This window comes from Xyrauchen texanus, chromosome 45 (assembly GCF_025860055.1).
Source record: "Xyrauchen texanus isolate HMW12.3.18 chromosome 45, RBS_HiC_50CHRs, whole genome shotgun sequence".
NCBI classification, from domain to species: Eukaryota; Metazoa; Chordata; class Actinopteri; order Cypriniformes; family Catostomidae; genus Xyrauchen; species Xyrauchen texanus.
This window is the reverse complement of record NC_068320.1, coordinates 28,647,744-28,665,243: the sequence shown is the minus strand read 5'-3', so window position 1 is coordinate 28,665,243 and position 17,500 is coordinate 28,647,744. Positions and strand designations below refer to the sequence as shown.

The 17,500-nt window shown below is 40.5% G+C and overlaps 3 protein-coding genes across 4 annotated transcripts in view; 1 reads left to right on the top strand and 2 right to left on the bottom strand.

The window, feature by feature from the left end:
• Nucleotides 1-2,245: 2,245 nt before the first annotated feature.
• Nucleotides 2,246-4,773, top strand: LOC127637271 (cAMP-responsive element-binding protein-like 2). The gene is made up of 3 exons (XM_052118234.1): nt 2,246-2,385; nt 3,059-3,256; nt 3,352-4,773. The coding sequence occupies exons 1-3, from the start codon at nt 2,371-2,373 to the stop codon at nt 3,496-3,498; spliced, it is 360 nt and encodes a 119-aa protein (XP_051974194.1). The 5' UTR covers nt 2,246-2,370; the 3' UTR covers nt 3,499-4,773.
• A 520-nt stretch (nt 4,774-5,293) lies between these two features.
• Nucleotides 5,294-11,809, bottom strand: LOC127637266 (probable G-protein coupled receptor 19). Of its 2 annotated transcripts, none has more exons than XM_052118229.1 (2): nt 11,348-11,809; nt 5,294-7,081 (listed from the first exon to the last, which is right to left on the bottom strand). In XM_052118229.1, exon 2 carries the CDS (start codon nt 7,062-7,064, stop codon nt 5,784-5,786), a length of 1,281 nt encoding a protein of 426 aa, XP_051974189.1. In that variant the 5' UTR covers nt 7,065-7,081; nt 11,348-11,809; the 3' UTR covers nt 5,294-5,783. The 2 variants fall into 2 exon arrangements, with proteins under 2 accessions (XP_051974189.1, XP_051974188.1); XM_052118228.1 differs by having other exon boundaries at nt 11,353-11,809.
• A 639-nt stretch (nt 11,810-12,448) lies between these two features.
• LOC127637262 (serine/threonine-protein kinase TBK1-like) overlaps nt 12,449-17,500 on the bottom strand; it is a 14,909-nt gene continuing 9,857 nt past the window's right edge. Inside the window, exons 15-18 of the mRNA XM_052118224.1 lie at nt 16,730-16,826; nt 16,458-16,558; nt 16,184-16,255; nt 12,449-13,457 (exon numbers count right to left, since the gene is read on the bottom strand). Coding sequence (XP_051974184.1) covers nt 13,406-13,457; nt 16,184-16,255; nt 16,458-16,558; nt 16,730-16,826 — 322 coding nt within the window. The 3' untranslated portion in view covers nt 12,449-13,405. The remainder of the gene's footprint in view (nt 13,458-16,183; nt 16,256-16,457; nt 16,559-16,729; nt 16,827-17,500) is intronic.

The following is a 17,500-nucleotide window of genomic DNA, read 5'->3' as shown; positions in this document are numbered from 1 at the left end:
AAGTGTTGACCAAAACCAAAACATTCTAATACGTCAAATAAAAATTCATGTTTTACAGTATCAAAGGCTTTGTATATATCTATAAATACAATGTAACTATTATTGGTTATGTAATCCTTATAATCAATTAAATCTAAGATTAATCGAATATTATGACTAATATGTAGATCCTTGCATAAAACCAGACTGACTGTCATCTATTATTGTATCTAAACATAACTTTATTCTTTGCTAAAAATATGAGACAACAATTTAGCATCATTATTAATTAAGGTTATAGGCCTCCAATTGTCAAGAAGCAAGCAATCCTTATTGGGTTTAGGTAACAATGTAATTAAGCCTTGACACAAAGTTGGGGAAGTCTACAAGTTTCTATAGCCTCCTTAAAAACTAATAATAAGAATTCAGAAATGTAATCTTGAAATACTTTATAAAATTCACCTGTTAGGCCATCATTCCCTGGGGATTTATTATCTTTAAGCTTACTAATGTTCTTTTTTAATTCTTCTAGGGATATGTCTTGATCACAAATGTCCTTCTGAGTTTCATGAGCCACACTTTTTATACAGGAGAGAAAATATGAGCTCTGACAACTGTTGTGTTCGGAGTATAGTGTTTTATAAACATCTTCCACAAAATTAGACATTTTTGAGGGGTCTTCAGAGATCTGATCATTTATTTTGAGTTTATATATACTGTTAACACTAACATTTCTTTTTTCTAAATTATGAAAATACTTTGTATTCCTTTCACTCTATCCATGTTCGTCTAGAACGAATAAAGGCTCCCTGTGCCACATTTTGATAGATATTGTCCAATTCAGCTTGTAATTCGAATAAAATATTGATGTCAGCTTGTGATTGCTCATCTTTTTCATAGATAGAAATTATTCCCTTGAGTATTTTATCTTGTCTCATTCTTTTTTCCTTAGATAATTCTTTAGCCCTTTCAATGGCCATATCACGGATCTGAAATGTTGTATATTCCCAATGTTTGCCATATATTTAGTCTTTGTTTGCTTCTATCAAATTTTCATTTATAATTTTTTTGGCTTTTTCTTTGAAGATTTTATCACTCAAAAGTGTATTATTTAATTTCCAAAAATGTGGTTTATATTTTATTGATTGATCCCTTATACATAGTACTAACGTTATCAAATTATGATCAGAAAAAACTGAGGGCTCCATTTTGGTTTCTTCCACATTGTCTAGCAACTCATTTGAAATAAGCCAGAAGTCAATCCTGGATCTCTTAGATACATTTTTGTTATTCCAGGTGAACTGGATTTGCTGTGGATTTTTAAGTCTCCATATGTCACAACAGTTTAAATGCGCTGTTCTATGTAAACAATGACTAACGGATTCGCTTTACGTCACTAACTGGCTTATATCACACACAAAAATGATCTTTTGCCGCCACCTGCTGCTAACATATGTCATTTCAAAAATAAAGCCAGTAACTCCTTACAGAAACACTTTAGTTTAGAACAGCGGGAACACAAGCGGAGTGACACAGTGAAGCGTCTGAGTGATGATGATGTCACACCATCAGTGCTCATGGAACATCTCTCCTCCAATCAGATTCGAGAACCGGAACTAACTGTGGTATATATAAAACATTTCTTTTTTATATAAAATAAATAAATAAATATATATATATATATATATATATATATATATATATATATATATATATATATATATATATATATATATATATTATACTACACTATATATTATACTACACTTTAAATTCCACATTATGCCACACATTTTGTTCTGTTGACCCAATATAATTATAATTATAAACTTTCCTCAAGAAACTCAATATCTTCTCAAATCATTGCAACAGAAAATAATACACAAGTAAAGAATAGCCTATGAAAATTTCTCCCAGTGAAGGAGAAAGTGTGTCTCTGTCACAGTGAGCACAGACTCCTTCATGTTTGTCTATGGCAGACTGTGATCACTGAGTCTGTATTCGGTGAGGACCCGTCTCTGTTTTGGATCTCTCTCTCTCTCTCTCTCTCTCTCTCTCTCTCTCGCTCTCTCTCTCTCTCTCTCTCTCTCTCTCTCTCTCTCTCTCTCTCTCTCTCTCTCTCTCTCTCATCTCTCTTCGCGAGAGCGTCGTGAGATCTCGTGTGGAAACTACCTGATGATCCTGATGTTTCTAGAATGTTTTATTTTGTGGATGTATAAACTACAACTCCCAGCATCCTGTGCGAAAGATGGGCGTAACCTGCGTCCGAACCGGAAGAGCACTGTTAGCATTCGGCTAAAAACACAGTGAGCTGCAGCGCTGATAAAGAATTGATCTCAGTCTAATCTTCTATTGATTATAGTTTAATGATCGAGGATCAGACAGCACGCGATGGATGACAGTAAGGTGTGTGATGAAACCACAGGAAAAAAAACTTCAGTATTTCTAATTCTGATGAATGTTAATTATAAAAACTTGAATCACATGAAATATTGGCATCAGAGCACGTGTTTACTTTATATGTTGTCAGAGTTTTAACATTATTTGAGTGCGCAACGATGATATTGTGATATTCTGATAAGTACATAAAGTCAACTTTACTCCTAACATCTATATTTCAATATCCTTTCTGCTGTATGTCAATGTTTCATCTCGAATCCATGTCTGGTTCTGATAAAGTGAAACCTAAAAAGTTCCTAGCATGATTGAAACGAGTTCTAAACAAGGATGTTCAGGATTGGGGAACCATATGATAATAATCATGTCTCCTTCCGTGTCTGTGGTGTTACAGCCAATATGGTGGTCACTATAAACCTAACTGGAACCATATGCTAACGTTTAGAGAACGTTCTGTGTTTGCAAAGTAAGTTCTTATTATGTTGTCAGACAAAGCCTCTATGCAACGTTCTGGAAGCGTTAGTTTATGGTTATAAAAATGAAACCAGAGGAGAATGTTAGGAAGTTGTTCCCAAAACAAATAACCAAATGGAAACCACATGCTAACGTAAGGGGAACGTTTAGTGTGTGTTCCAGTTTTTCAGTAATTGAACTCTGACTTGTCATGTGGTGTGGTCTGCAGATGGTTGGTGGTAAAGTGAAGAAACCAGGCAAACGCGGCCGTAAACCAGCGAAGATCGATATGAAGGCGAAGCTGGAGAGGAGTCGGCAGAGCGCCCGCGAGTGTCGTGCCAGAAAGAAGCTGCGGTACCAGTATCTGGAGGAGCTGGTGTCCAGTAAAGAGAGAGCCATCTGTGCCCTCCGAGAGGAACTAGACATGGTAAACATCTGCTCAAACACTTCCTGTTTCTGAGCCACAGTGTTGTGACCTGCAGGTGTGTTCATGTGTGTGTGTGTGTGTGTGTGTGTGTGCAGTATAAGCAGTGGTGTTTGGCCATGGATCAGCAGAAAATCCCATCTGAAATTAAAGCTCTTTTAACCGGAGACGATCAGAAGCCGCTGCAGAGCTCCAGCAACAAAACACCCAAGAACGGCAAGTACAACCAGAACAAGACGTCTTAGACGCACAGAAGACACACACGTATTCCACTGTGAGAGAACCGCATTCATGATGACAGTGACTGTGATTCTGTGTGATGATCTACACAGTGTTTGTGAGTTAAATAAGCTGTTCTGTTTCCATTCTCGTACAAATACACAACAACATCAAATCCTGTTGATCTGCATCTGTATGTGGATCATTGGTGATTTTATACAGTTCTTCCTTTATATATTTATTTTGGAACCCAAATAATTTTGATGCAGGTTTCAACATTTCTAGAGACAAAAGATGAGATTTGTGAGATCGATTATTCACTGACATTATTAAAGCTTTCGACTCTTTCTGCACTTTAAAACGTTTGGAAGATTTCAACGCATGGCACTTACTTGTCTAGTCCTTGCTCTTGTCTCCATCTGGCAGGTTTGATTAAATGAATGAATAATAAGCAGCTTCACTTGTCTTACCAGCACAGAAGAGTTATGCTCTGGAAATATCTACTGAATGTGTGAATATCCGCCCAGATACACAGATATACTCGTGACCATTGGTTTGAATAAGCGTAAAACATCTGACTCGACAACGTTTTAGCAAATCATGAATATCAGAGTTGAATTTGCTGTCTAACACAATCTATAAAGTTTGACTTTGTTTAGAGCTTAAATGTATATTTTTATATGATATGTATGAAATGCAGATTGATATTGTACATACACGTGAATGATTAGCGTGGTCTTATAAAAGTATGTAGCTGTACAGTTGTTTTGAGATCTTTATTATCTCTATATAAGCACAATTAATCTGTCTCATTGTGTCCAGCTTCTCTTTTGTATCAAACACAGAATATGTTGTTGTAATTCTGAGCTGTACATGATGTCTCATTGTATCCTGTTGAATTAAAGCCTTTTGCTTTCACACAGAGTAACAATAGACTGTTGTCATGGTTACAGAACGTGGAGACATTGTGCTTTAAATGTCACGCAGTCATTGAACATCACAGAAACGGTCAGTGCAGTAACGGTCTGTAGTTAATAACACAGTGATAAACGGAGGTTATTACAGTTCATACAGTGTTTCTCTGGTGCTGTCACACTGCAGACAGGAAGTAGTGACACAGAGTTGATCAAGTGATTCAATATAAACATTTAAGGTTTATTATTAAACGCCATCCAGCGATCTCATTTTCCTGAAACAACTCACACATCCGGGGATAAAACGATATCAGATGAGTCTTTTGGGTGTCGCGAATTATCTTTCCTACTTCTTGAATCACTCTACGATCTCTACAAGTAAACTAATAAAACATTTCAATGTTTCATGTCCATTTATTTCTTTATAAGTACTCTTGAAATGAGCTGAATAATGAGCAGTCAGACTCTTTTTCACAAAATAAACCCCAACAGAGCTCCGACTCAAACACTGTTTCAAATGAGCCATTTAGCGCTTATGTTCAACGCTCCTAGAACAATAGAAATTAGTTTAACAAACAAACCTAACGGGAACCATATGCTAACGTTTGGAGAACGTTCTGTGATTGCTAGTTAAGTTCTTATGTTGTCAGACAAAACATCCCTGCAACTTTCTGGAAGCGTTAGTTATGGGTGTAAAAAGTGAAACCAAGAACATTCCTAGAACTTTATTTGGGGGGGTTCTGAAAAAATTAGACCAATTTTTTGTAATTAGTCCTCATTATGTGTGAATGGTGAGCTTTTAAATTTGAGTGTGAAAAATTGCAGACAACAGCCCAAGAATGCTCCAGAGTTTAAGGGGTTAAATACTTAATCCCTTAAATTACTCCCTGCATATAAAGACAATTTACATCATACAATCAAAGTCCAGCCATACATTTATTTCTCATTTAATTTTCTGTTACGCCACATTATGGATGTAAAATGGGTGAACAGTGTTTCATGTTGACATTCAGTTGTTCATTTTAATCGTACATGTTTAATTGTAAAATGACATGTTGAAACGCATATAATAACAATGAGAGACAGAATTCATCTGTAACTACAGGCACAAAAACACTCCAAGATGAAAATCAAACCTGTTTGGCACCAACAGGCCACCGTAGGATAATCAGACTAACCAGAAAACAGAGAAACATAGAAAGGTAAAAAAAAAAAACAACTTTATGGATGTTTGTAGCTGCTTACGCAAGACTTTCTTTGTGATGTCACAGATTTGTATCTAAACTCAATTAGCACCACATGTTTTCTGCATTTAAACAGATTTAGTTTATTGGGTCAAATGTGTTTTTATTGTTCTACGTCGTCAGTGGTGATCATATTAAACGTCCGAGACTCTTCTATACAAATGTGTTTGGTGGGTTGGTGCTAATCGGCCATGCTAACTTCTTCTCCTTTGCTTCCCGGTCAAAAGTATCATCAACTGAGTCTTTGATGAGAGTTTTTGCCGGCACGTGAATATCAACCACGCCAACGTAGTTCTTTTTAGAGATTCGCGAGCTGGCGGTGATGGTGTACGCGTTGCTACGGTAACACTTCATGGATGACATGCAGAAAGTTTCTCTCATGCCGCGTCTGAAGTTGGCGTTGTATACGGAGTAAAGCGTCGGCTTGGAAGCCGTCGAGCTGAACGAGATCCAGGCCACAGTGATGAAGAACAGTGCCCCCTGTCTGCCGGAACCAGACGTCTCCTTCGGGTGCCACAGCTGAGCGATGTAAAACGGCATCCAGGTGAGCAGGAACATCAGATTGAGCATCAGGAACATCTTTATGGTTTTGACTTTCGTTCTGGGGACGATGTTCATGGTTCTGCGGACTGTCCGCCTGTCGGCGCTGATTCTCCAGATGTATCGGATCACTCTCTGGTAGAACGACAGGATGAGAAGCGCTGGAACCAGGAACCCAAACAGCAGGTGCGCGATCGCGTACGCCAGCCCGTCCCAGCTGTCCGGTAAGAAAAAGTCACAGTGACCTTGAGTCGTGGGCGAAGACGATCCGTAGAAAAACAGACATGGCGATATAAAAGCCGCATCGAAGATCCAAGACGCCAGAATCATCCGTTTGGCTTTCTCACGGGACACTTTGAAACTCAACGGGTAAACGATGGTGTAGAAACGGTCGACGCAGATGGACAGAAGCACATACACCTGGACGCCTGGACACAAGTGCTGCAGGTAACGCACGGCTTTACACGCGGCGGCGGTCAGAGGCCAGTGACCCGCACACACCTGCAGTAGAATAAACGGTGCACACGTGAGACTCAACATAAGGTCAGAACACGCCATCGACACCACAAAGTAGTTAGTAGTGGACTGAGTTCTGCGGCTGCGGTGGATCACCAGACACACCAGCGAGTTGCCCAGCACCGAGATCACCCAGAACAGCCCAAATATCAGCCCGAGAACGGTGACCTCACCCGGGGTCAGATCGTACGAGATCAGGGAGCCATTGGTCTGGAGAGAGGAGGCGGGTGACAGGGCGTCCAGTCTGCAGAGGACGGGTGTTGAAGTGCCCGGCAGGGTCGAGGGGTCGTACCTGTATGATTGGTTGATGGTCGTGTTGAAGAGGAGGTTGGAGTGATACGAGGGCTTCACACCCTCCACAGACAGGAAGTACACCATCTCCTTCACTGCGGCAGCTGAAAGACAAACAATGTTAAATAATGTTTATTATCAAGACACAAAGTAAAAGTTTGAACAGCCATGGAAAGAGTAATACACACTTGACTGGTCCAGAACTCGAGTTTACAGACAGACAGACAGACAGATACAAAGAGGTACAAATGCTGTTTTATTTTTCTAACAATTTTGGCTTTAGCTATCGCCCCTGTAGTTGTGAGTTGGAATCCAGGTCATGCTGAGTGACTCCAGTCAGGTCTCAGCAACCAAATTGGCCCGGTTGCTAGGGAGGTTAGGGTCACATGGGGTAACCTCCTCGTGGTTGCTATAATGTGGTTCTCGCTTTCGGTGGGGCGTGTGGTGAGTTGTGAAAATATTTTTATGAGAGAATGCAAACTACTGAGAGGGAACGCTAAACTACTGAGAGGGAACGCTAAACTACTGAGAGGGAACGCTAAACTACTGAGAGGGAACGCTAAACTACTGAGAGAGAACGCTAAACTACTGAGAGGGAACACAAAACTACTGAGAGAGAACGCTAAACTACTGAGAGGGAACGCAAAACTATTGAAAGGGAACGCTAAACTACTGAGAGAGAACGCTAAACTACTGAGAGAGAACGCTAACTACTGAGAGAGAACGCTAACTACTGAGAGGGAACGCTAAACTACTGAGAGGGAACGCAAAACTACTGAGAGGGAACGCTAACTACTGAGAGAGAACGCTAACTACTGAGAGGGAACGCTTAACTACTGAGAGGGAACGCTTAACTATTGAAAGAGAACGCTAAACTATTGAGAGAGAACGCTAACTACTGAGAGGGAACGCTAAACTACTGAGAGGGAACGCTAACTACTGAGAGGGAACGCTAAACTATTGAAAGGGAATGCTAAACTACTGAGAGAGAACGCTAACTACTGAGAGGGAACGCTTAACTACTGAGAGGGAACGCTTAACTATTGAAAGGGAACGCTAAACTACTGAGAGAGAACGCTAACTACTGAGAGGGAACGCTAAACTACTGAGAGGGAACGCTAAACTACTGAGAGGGAACGCAAAACTATTGAGAGTGAACGCAAAACTATTGAGAGGGAACGCAAAACTATTGAGAGGGAACGCTAAACTATTGAGAGGGAACGCTAAACTATTGAGAGGGAACGCTAAACTACTGAGAGGGAACGCTAAACTATTGAGAGGGAACGCTAAACTATTGAGAGGGAACGCTAACTACTGAGAGGGAACGCTAAACTATTGAGAGGGAACGCAAAACTATTGAGAGGGAACGCTAAACTATTGAGAGGGAACGCTAAACTATTGAGAGGGAACGCTAACTACTGAGAGGGAACGCAAAACTACTGAGAGGGAACGCTAACTACTGAGAGGGAACGCTAAACTACTGAGAGAGAACGCAAAACTACTGAGAGAGAACGCTAACTACTGAGAGGGAACGCTAAACTACTGAGAGGGAACGCTAAACTATTGAGAGGGAACGCAAAACTATTGAGAGGGAACGCTAACTACTGAGAGGGAACGCTAAACTACTGAAAGGGAACGCTAAACTACTGAGAGGGAACGCTAAACTACTGAGAGGGAACGCTAAACTATTGAGAGGGAACGCTAAACTACTGAGAGGGAACGCTAAACTATTGAGAGGGAACGCTAAACTATTGAGAGGGAACGCTAAACTATTGAGAGGGAACGCTAAACTATTGAGAGGGAACGCTAAACTATTGAGAGGGAACGCTAAACTATTGAGAGGGAACGCTAAACTACTGAGAGGGAACGCAAAACTACTGAGAGGGAACGCTAAACTATTGAGAGGGAACGCTAAACTACTGAGAGGGAACGCAAAAAAATTCTGCCTTCTTCTTAGGGGCTCCATACTATAAAACTGTAGTAACATATTGATTTTATTTGTTTTTTTGGCAAAATTATTATAATTTTATTACCGTAGTTTTGGTGGTTCTGTATTATTACTATAGTTTTACCACAAATGTCATGGTGAAAATATGGTCCTTGTAAAACAAAGGTACATTTACAACAAATACCACGGTTGAACTATAGTTACTGTTGTCATTTTGGGAAGAGATAGATAAAGGAATTGTTAAAGCACCTATTATAATTGTAAAGGAAATGTAAAACTTGTTTCACCAAATAAAATCCGTTCTCTTGATTAAAATGAAGTTGGATATTTGTAATACAGGTCTACAATAGATTTTATTTGCTGTCGTATCTGGTAAACACAATTGTCTGTTACAAGCAGAAATCTGTGGTAATTAGTTTCGCCTCCATCTTGTCCAGAAGGGGCGCATGAAAACATGTTTCCATGGCGATGCACAGACAAGGACAGCCGTCACCGTCCCGTTTCCATTTGACAAACACATTAAGAAGGTTTGGATCTCTTTGTGATTCAACACAACACGATTCATTGAAAATACAATCTGCTGAAAGATTGGAGAACAGAAATGACTTGAGATGTGATGAAGCAGATGAGTAACTTATTAAATAACAAAACCAGAGACTCTCAAGCTCCAAAACACCATAAACGTGTCATAAAAGCCCAGTTTTATTTGACACACCTGACTGAATTCATGAACTCATTACTAGAAACCCCATCAGCTGAAGTGCATCCAACGGGAAACAGGAGAAGCCTTATAATGGGAAGAGAAGCTCAGACATTCTGTGAAACTTCTGCTGTGTAAGTCCGTTTCAGATAATGACATGATGGTGAGTAAATGATCAATAATTTATAAACAGATATTGATGTGAACATAACTGATCTTTGGCTTCATAACATCTTGATTCCAAATGTTAATGTTGTAAATAACATCATCACTTTTATTGGGCATTTCCTCACAAACTACCATGAAAAAGTGTGTGTATATCTGATAGTCCAGCTGTGAATGCCCCAAATATTACTAATTGTGTGTGTGTGTGTGTGTGTGTGTGTGTGTGTGTGCGCGCGCGTGTGTGTGTGTGTGTGCGTGCGTGTGCGTGTGTGTTCTGTAAGTGTGTTTGAGTGTGTGTTGTGTAAGAGTTTTTGTGTGTGTGTGTATATATGTGTAAGTGTGTGTGTGTTAATTAAGAGTGTATACGTTTGTGTGTGTGTGTGTGTTCTGTAAGTGTATTTGAGTGTGTGTTGTGTAAGAGTGTTTGTGTGTGTGTGTGTGTGTGTGTGTTAATTAAGAGTGTATACGTTTAAGTGTGTGTGTTCTGTAAGTGTGTTTGAGTGTGTGTGTTAAGAGTGTATACGTTTAAGTGTGTGTGTGTGTGTGTTCTGTAAGTGTGTTTGTGTGTGTGCTGTGTGTTTGATTGTGTGTGTGTGTGTGTGTGTGTGTGTGTGTGTGTTCTGTGTGTGTGTGTGTGTGTGTGTGTGTTCTGTAAGTGTGTGTGTGTGTGTGTGTGTGTTCTGTAAGTGTGTGTGTGTGTGTGTGTTCTGTAAGTGTGTGTGTGTGTGTGTGTGTGTTCTGTAAGTGTGTGTGTGTGTGTGTGTTCTGTAAGTGTGTGTGTGTGTGTGTGTGTGTGTGTGTGTGTGTGTGTTTTCTGTAAGTGTGTTTGTGTGTGCTGTGTGTTTGATTGTGTGTGTGTTAAGAGTGTATAAGTTTAAGTGTGTGTGTGTGTGTGTGTGTTCTGTAAGTGTGTTTGTGTGTTGCGTGTGTGTTTATGTGTAAGTGTGTTTGTGTGTGTGTGTGTTCTGTAAGTGTGTGTGTGTGTGTGTGTGTTGTGTAAGAGTGTTTGTGTGTGTGTGTGTGTGTGTGTGTGTGTGTGTGTGTGTGTTCTGTAAGTGTGTTTGAGTGTGTGTTGTGTAAGAGTGTTTGTGTGTGTGTGTGTGTGTGTGTGTGTGTGTGTGTGTGTGTGTGTGTGTTGCTGATGTCAGTGTAATGTTTACTCGAGTGTAATTCACAAACCCCTGACAACATGAACACACACCTCATATTCTCAATGTGTGACACGATATTTATAATGGATTAAAACACAAGAGAATTCAAATTAATTCAATTAAATCTCAGTGAAGAATTTATATTAATTTATTCTCTCCATAATGACACACAAACCCCGTATTTATGAACATTCATGTATTTATATTCTGAAACGTGAATGTTTCATTTTAATTCATGTAAATGCAAATAAAACACATATCAGCAGATGAATGTTTAATACCTATGGATGCTTTTGAAGATGTCAAATATAATAAATGGATTCTAACGTGTCAATGACCTGATGATAAAAATGTATTATTGATAATAATGAAGTAGAATGTAAATATTGATATGGCTGTCATGTACCTTACATTCAGTCGGTCGTTTCTTCATATATTTGTTGTTTTCTCCATCATGACTCCGCTCCGTTTCTCTTCATCATTATATTTGATCAGAAATCATTCGCAGCATCCGCGCGAGCGTCACAGGACACGACCAGGTGCGCGCGCACAGTGAGCTGATCAGACCCACCGCGGACACGCGCACACTCGCTCACGTCAAACCTCATGAATTATGAATGAGCTGCAAACAGGCAATTTTAGAAGAGTCTCTGTGTTTAGTCATTCTATAAAATAATGAGTTCGGGTTGATTTTGGGGGATATTTGATGGTATAAAGATTATTGTGAGCGATTGTTATGAGTTTATCAGAGATACGCGCGCAACAGTGCCCACCCACTTTTACCCGTCTGGGATACTGAAGTATTCTCCCAATGGATTTCTTCAATAGACTTTTCATTAAATCCTTCATAAGAGTTCATGAACCGAACCAATCAGCCCCGAAGACAAATACTCAATAATGTGTATTTACTGTCTTTCATGATGGAATGAACTACAATCCCATGAAGCATTGCGACGTCATTGAATGAAAAACAATGGGAATATATTAAACTATTGATTTTAGGTTGTTGATTAGGAGTATAGAACTAATATATTTTAGGTTTATTGCAAAATATTCTGATATATACAACTATAAAAGTAGTTTAAGGGTGAAGAGACACCGACTGGTTTACATCATTCACAGTGCATCATGGGAGTGGGCGGTCGCTCCGAGGCACATTTCGCGGTTTCGTTGGCTGTGGTTCTCTGATTGGTGGATCTTTCTCTGTAGGATTATGGGTAATGTTGTTGTTTACTATGAACTCTGCTATCAAACAATACATTCTTAAACAATAAAATTGAAATAATTGCGCTCTGTTCCTTTCTACATCTCCAATTTCTCCCATTAATTGTAATAGAAGTGGCCCGTCTCTATGAAATAGTCTCTGATGATACGCACTGATGCTGTTGTCAAAGAATGTTGTCGTGGTAACAACAGACCTGCTGAGTAGATTGGTCTTTTGTGTCTGTTGCCATGGAGACTAATTGCTGTATCTGAGAGAAATTCCATTTCAGTTTAGACTTTGAACGTAAACAAGACTAGAGAAAGAAAACGAAAGAAATCATAAGCTTTTTTCAGAAGTCATATTTAGTTTACTTCCCATTTATAGAAACAAAGTTTATAATTAGATAAAGCATTTTCTTTTACATTGATGGAGCTAATGGAACACCATGTCCATCATGAATATGTTACAAGTTTGAAGATTAATGAAACATTACAGTGATATTGTAACTTCATGACAACAAAGACAGAACAGGAGTGAATGTTCCATTTGCTGAAGAGAAACCTCAGAGCAGAACTGATGAAACTAGAACAAGTTTAAAGGTGCTGTTAGCGATTTTAGCCATTCTCGAATTTCCCCAAACTGAGCTGTTGAGTTAGCCACACCCCTTTCTCCAAAACCCCGCCCTCTGAAGATACCAAATGAGCTTCATTGAGACTGACATGTGCAAAAATGGCTGTTAAACACAACAGCGCCCTCTACTGGCAACTGTTATGAACAACATGGCATAAAAACGGTGTTAAGCCTCAATAATTCACTACAGCTACAATACTATGAGAACGAGCGACATGATTGACAGGTCGAAAGCGTCAGAGACCGCAGACACATTTTTGTTTGTTGTTTACAGAGTCTAGTGATGTCACAGAGACCGGATAGATATCTCACCACACTTATTTCAGTCATAGCTTTCAGGGAGAAGGACTTTTATTTTGTATACCTTTCCATGAGTAAATTACTTATAGCAACTTTTCACTTTCATGAAGAGTAAGAACAGAAAATGTATTATTTATGCTTGTTATCAACTTAAGTTTGATGTACAGAAGAATCTAAAAAGTAAAAGCTGAACTGAAATAAAGAGATTTAAGGTTGTGTATTTACATTCTATGCATATGTACAAGATTACAGAGCTAATAGACGTTAGCATCGCAATCTTTCATAATGTCCGTCATGATCCGAGAAAGAGAGTTAGTGCAGATGAACGCGTCACATGCGATCCACATTTCTGATTCCTCCATCAACCGTCAAAGTGCCAAACCTGCAACACAAACACATTACTGTATTAACCCCTTAAACTCTGGAGCATTTTTGGGCTGCCATCTGCAATTATTCACACTCAAATTTAAAAGCTCACCATTCACACATACTGAGGACTCATTACAAAAATTGGTCTCATTTTTTCAGAATCCCCCCCCAAATAAAAAAATATTCAAATTATTAATAAATAATATTGTAAATGTTTATAATCTTATGATGAATAGACTTTTTTGTTGTTGTTGTCGTAACTTTGTAAGCATGTAATTCTGGTTCTGTTCACTCAATCTCACTTTGAAAAGTCTCATTTTATTCCTCTAGATGGCAGAAAACACTAGATAATTTATTTATCTGTCACATTCCATCACAATACACAGATGTGAACTGTAGGGGGCGCTCTAACACATTATACCCCTCACAGATGTGAACTGTAGGGGCGCTCTAACGCATTATACCCCTCACAGATGTGAACTGTAGGGGGCGCTCTAACGCATTATACCCCTCACAGATGTGAACTGTAGGGGGCTCTAACGCATTATACCCCTCACAGATGTGAACTGTAGGGGCGCTCTAACACATTATACCCCTCACAGATGTGAACTGTAGGGGGCTCTAACACATTATACCCCTCACAGATGTGAACTGTAGGGGGCTCTAACGCATTATACCCCTCACAGATGTGAACTGTAGGGGGCTCTAACGCATTATACCCCTCACAGATGTGAACTGTAGGGGGCTCTAACGCATTATACCCCTCACAGATGTGAACTGTAGGGGGCTCTAACGCATTATACCCCTCACAGATGTGAACTGTAGGGGCGCTCTAACGCATTATACCCCTCACAGATGTGAACTGTAGGGGGCTCTAACGCATTATACCCCTCACAGATGTGAACTGTAGGGGGCGCTCTAACACATTATACCCCTCACAGATGTGAACTGTAGGGGCGCTCTAACACATTATACCCCTCACAGATGTGAACTGTAGGGGCGCTCTAACGCATTATACCCCTCACAGATGTGAACTGTAGGGGACGCTCTAACGCATTTTACCCCTCACAGATGTGAACTGTAGGGGGCTCTAACACATTATACCCCTCACAGATGTGAACTGTAGGGGCGCTCTAACGCATTTTACCCCTCACAGATGTGAACTGTAGGGGGCGCTCTAACGCATTATACCCCTCACAGATGTGAACTGTAGGTGGCTCTAACGCATTATACCCCTCACAGATGTGAACTGTAGGGGCGCTCTAACGCATTATACCCCTCACAGATGTGAACTGTAGGGCGCTCTAACGCATTATACCCCTCACAGATGTGAACTGTAGGGGCGCTCTAACGCATTATAACCCTCACAGATGTGAACTGTAGGGGCGCTCTAACGCATTATACCCCTCACAGATGTGAACTGTAGGGGGCTCTAACGCATTATACCCCTCACAGATGTGAACTGTAGGGGCGCTCTAACGCATTATACCCCTCACAGATGTGAACTGTAGGGGGCGCTGTAACGCATTATACCCCTCACAGATGTGAACTGTAGGGGCCGCTGTAACGCATTATACCCCTCACAGATGTGAACTGTAGGGGCCGCTCTAACGCATTATACCCCTCACAGATGTGAACTGTAGGGGCGCTCTAACACATTATACCCCTCACAGATGTGAACTGTAGGGGGCTCTAACACATTATACCCCTCACAGATGTGAACTGTAGGGGCGCTCTAACACATTTTACCCCTCACAGATGTGAACTGTAGGGGCGCTCTAACACATTTTACCCCTCACAGATGTGAACTGTAGGGGGCGCTCTAACACATTTTACCCCTCACAGATGTGAACTGTAGGGGGCGCTCTAACACATTTACCCCTCACAGATGTGCTCGTCCATAGACATTCAGTCTAATGTTCAGTTCAAGCAACACCCTCATTATTTCATTGAATATCTCGGCCTCTGAGTGGACTACAAGCTCAATCTAGGTGTCATTAGAAAGCTGAGATCCTCCCGTTTGAGAAGTATTTCTGATTTATATGCTTATCATGCATTTCCTGCAGGACTATGTATTCTTTTCTGGACATCTAAGAAATAAATCTGTATTATTCACACAAGCTCACACATAAGTAAACAATGGCTCATTTGTTAGAAAACTGTCTAAGATAAAATCATATATAAAGTTTTTAGCTATTTGGGGCTTACAGCAGCATTTATCAGAGCATAAATGAGACGTTTGTATTTGAAGTCTTACAAATATCATATTTCACTTTGTAATTCTTTTGAAAATATTCATGATGAAAGATGAAATATAACTGTGGCATTAGTGCAACACAATAATGAGAATGAGAGCTTTCGTTTGTTATTTGATTTGTCTAAGTGCTATTATAAGACTTTAATATTCATATTAATATTTCTACCACATAACCACTATGGGGGCACTTATTTGCGACACAAATGATTTGAGGCCTTATTTTGTTATTTTAAGTAACATAAATGCAGAATTGATGATGTTCACTGAAAAGTTCAGATTCTAATCTTTCAAATGATCCCTCATATGCCCGACTTATGTTTACGGGGACTTAAGCATTTTTAAGTGTAAACCTTTTTCGCGATATAGCGCCCCCTATTGGAGTTTAAGGGGTTAAACTGTACTAAACTAAACTAGAATCACCGTACAGGGAATCAGTGTGTCCGAATGGGGGATAATGAAAAGGATAATGGGTTCATGTTCACCTCTCCAGGAACAGGTTATTCTCTGCTAACTCTTTCACGACACCCTCCATCTCTTCCTTGAGTTTCTTCATCCTGTAATCCAACAGTCTGCTGTTACCACGGTGAATTTACACCGCATCACTACAGTACTGTTTTCCATTAGGGGTATTTATTGAAAAATATATGGTGTCATGTGTAACCTGTTTATGATTTAGACATGTCTAATGTCCTGTATGTATTGGAGATACAGATACTGTGATGTCATCACTCACTGGCCGATGACATCATCACTTACCCAAGTGTCATCTCCACCAGTGTGCTGGGACTGAGATACGCCTGCGATTTGAGGCCACCTGACGTCATGGGCATCATCTTCTGAGGTAACTGCTCCAACAACTACACACGCACGCACACACACACACACACACACACACACACACACACACACACACACACACACACACACACACACACACACACACACCAGATGAGAGTCCGTTAGCACCTGTGTCATAAAAACAGAGGTAAACACGTCCCTCCCTCCAGCGGAGAACACTTCCTGTTTACCTTATTGACGCGCTGGGTGAGCACAGTCACTTCCTGTTCGATGCTGTTGAACTGAGTGCTCAGAGAGACGAGGTGTTTCCTCACATGATGAACCTTCCTGAAATCACATGACATCATTGAAATATATTGATTGACTTTCTGGTGTCATGATTGACAGTTTTCCTGACAAACCATGACTATTCTCATTTTTTAGTTTTCTGGTTCTGGTCTCCATTGGAAGTAAACACTACTAAAACGAGCATTTCAGATGGAGAACAACAACCATTTCAAGTGTTAGATGGAGTAAATATGAGTTCAGGCTGAACTTTTGCAGTAATAGACTCGTTTATAATATCAATGTAACTAACCTTGTGAGACTCTAAACTATCAGCACTGTGGAGTTTTCCTCTAAACATCACATTATCAGCTAAGAACATTGAAAATAGAAAAACGAAACTGACGGGCTTCCCTCGATGTCGCGACGCGGGCCTCAAAACTGACGGGCTTCTCTCAATGTCGCGACGCGGGCCACAAAACTGACGGGCTTCTCTCGATGTCGCGACGCGGGCCACAAAACTGACGGGCTTTCCTCGATGTCGCGACGCGGGCCACAAAACTGACGGGCGTCCCTCGATGTCGCGACGCGGGCCACAAAACTGACGGGCTTCTCTCGATGTCGCGACGCGGGCCACAAAACTGACGGGCTTCCCTCGATGTACGCGACGCTGGCCACAAAACTGACGGGCTTCCTCGATGTCGCGACGCGGCCTCAAAACTGACGGGCTTCCTCGA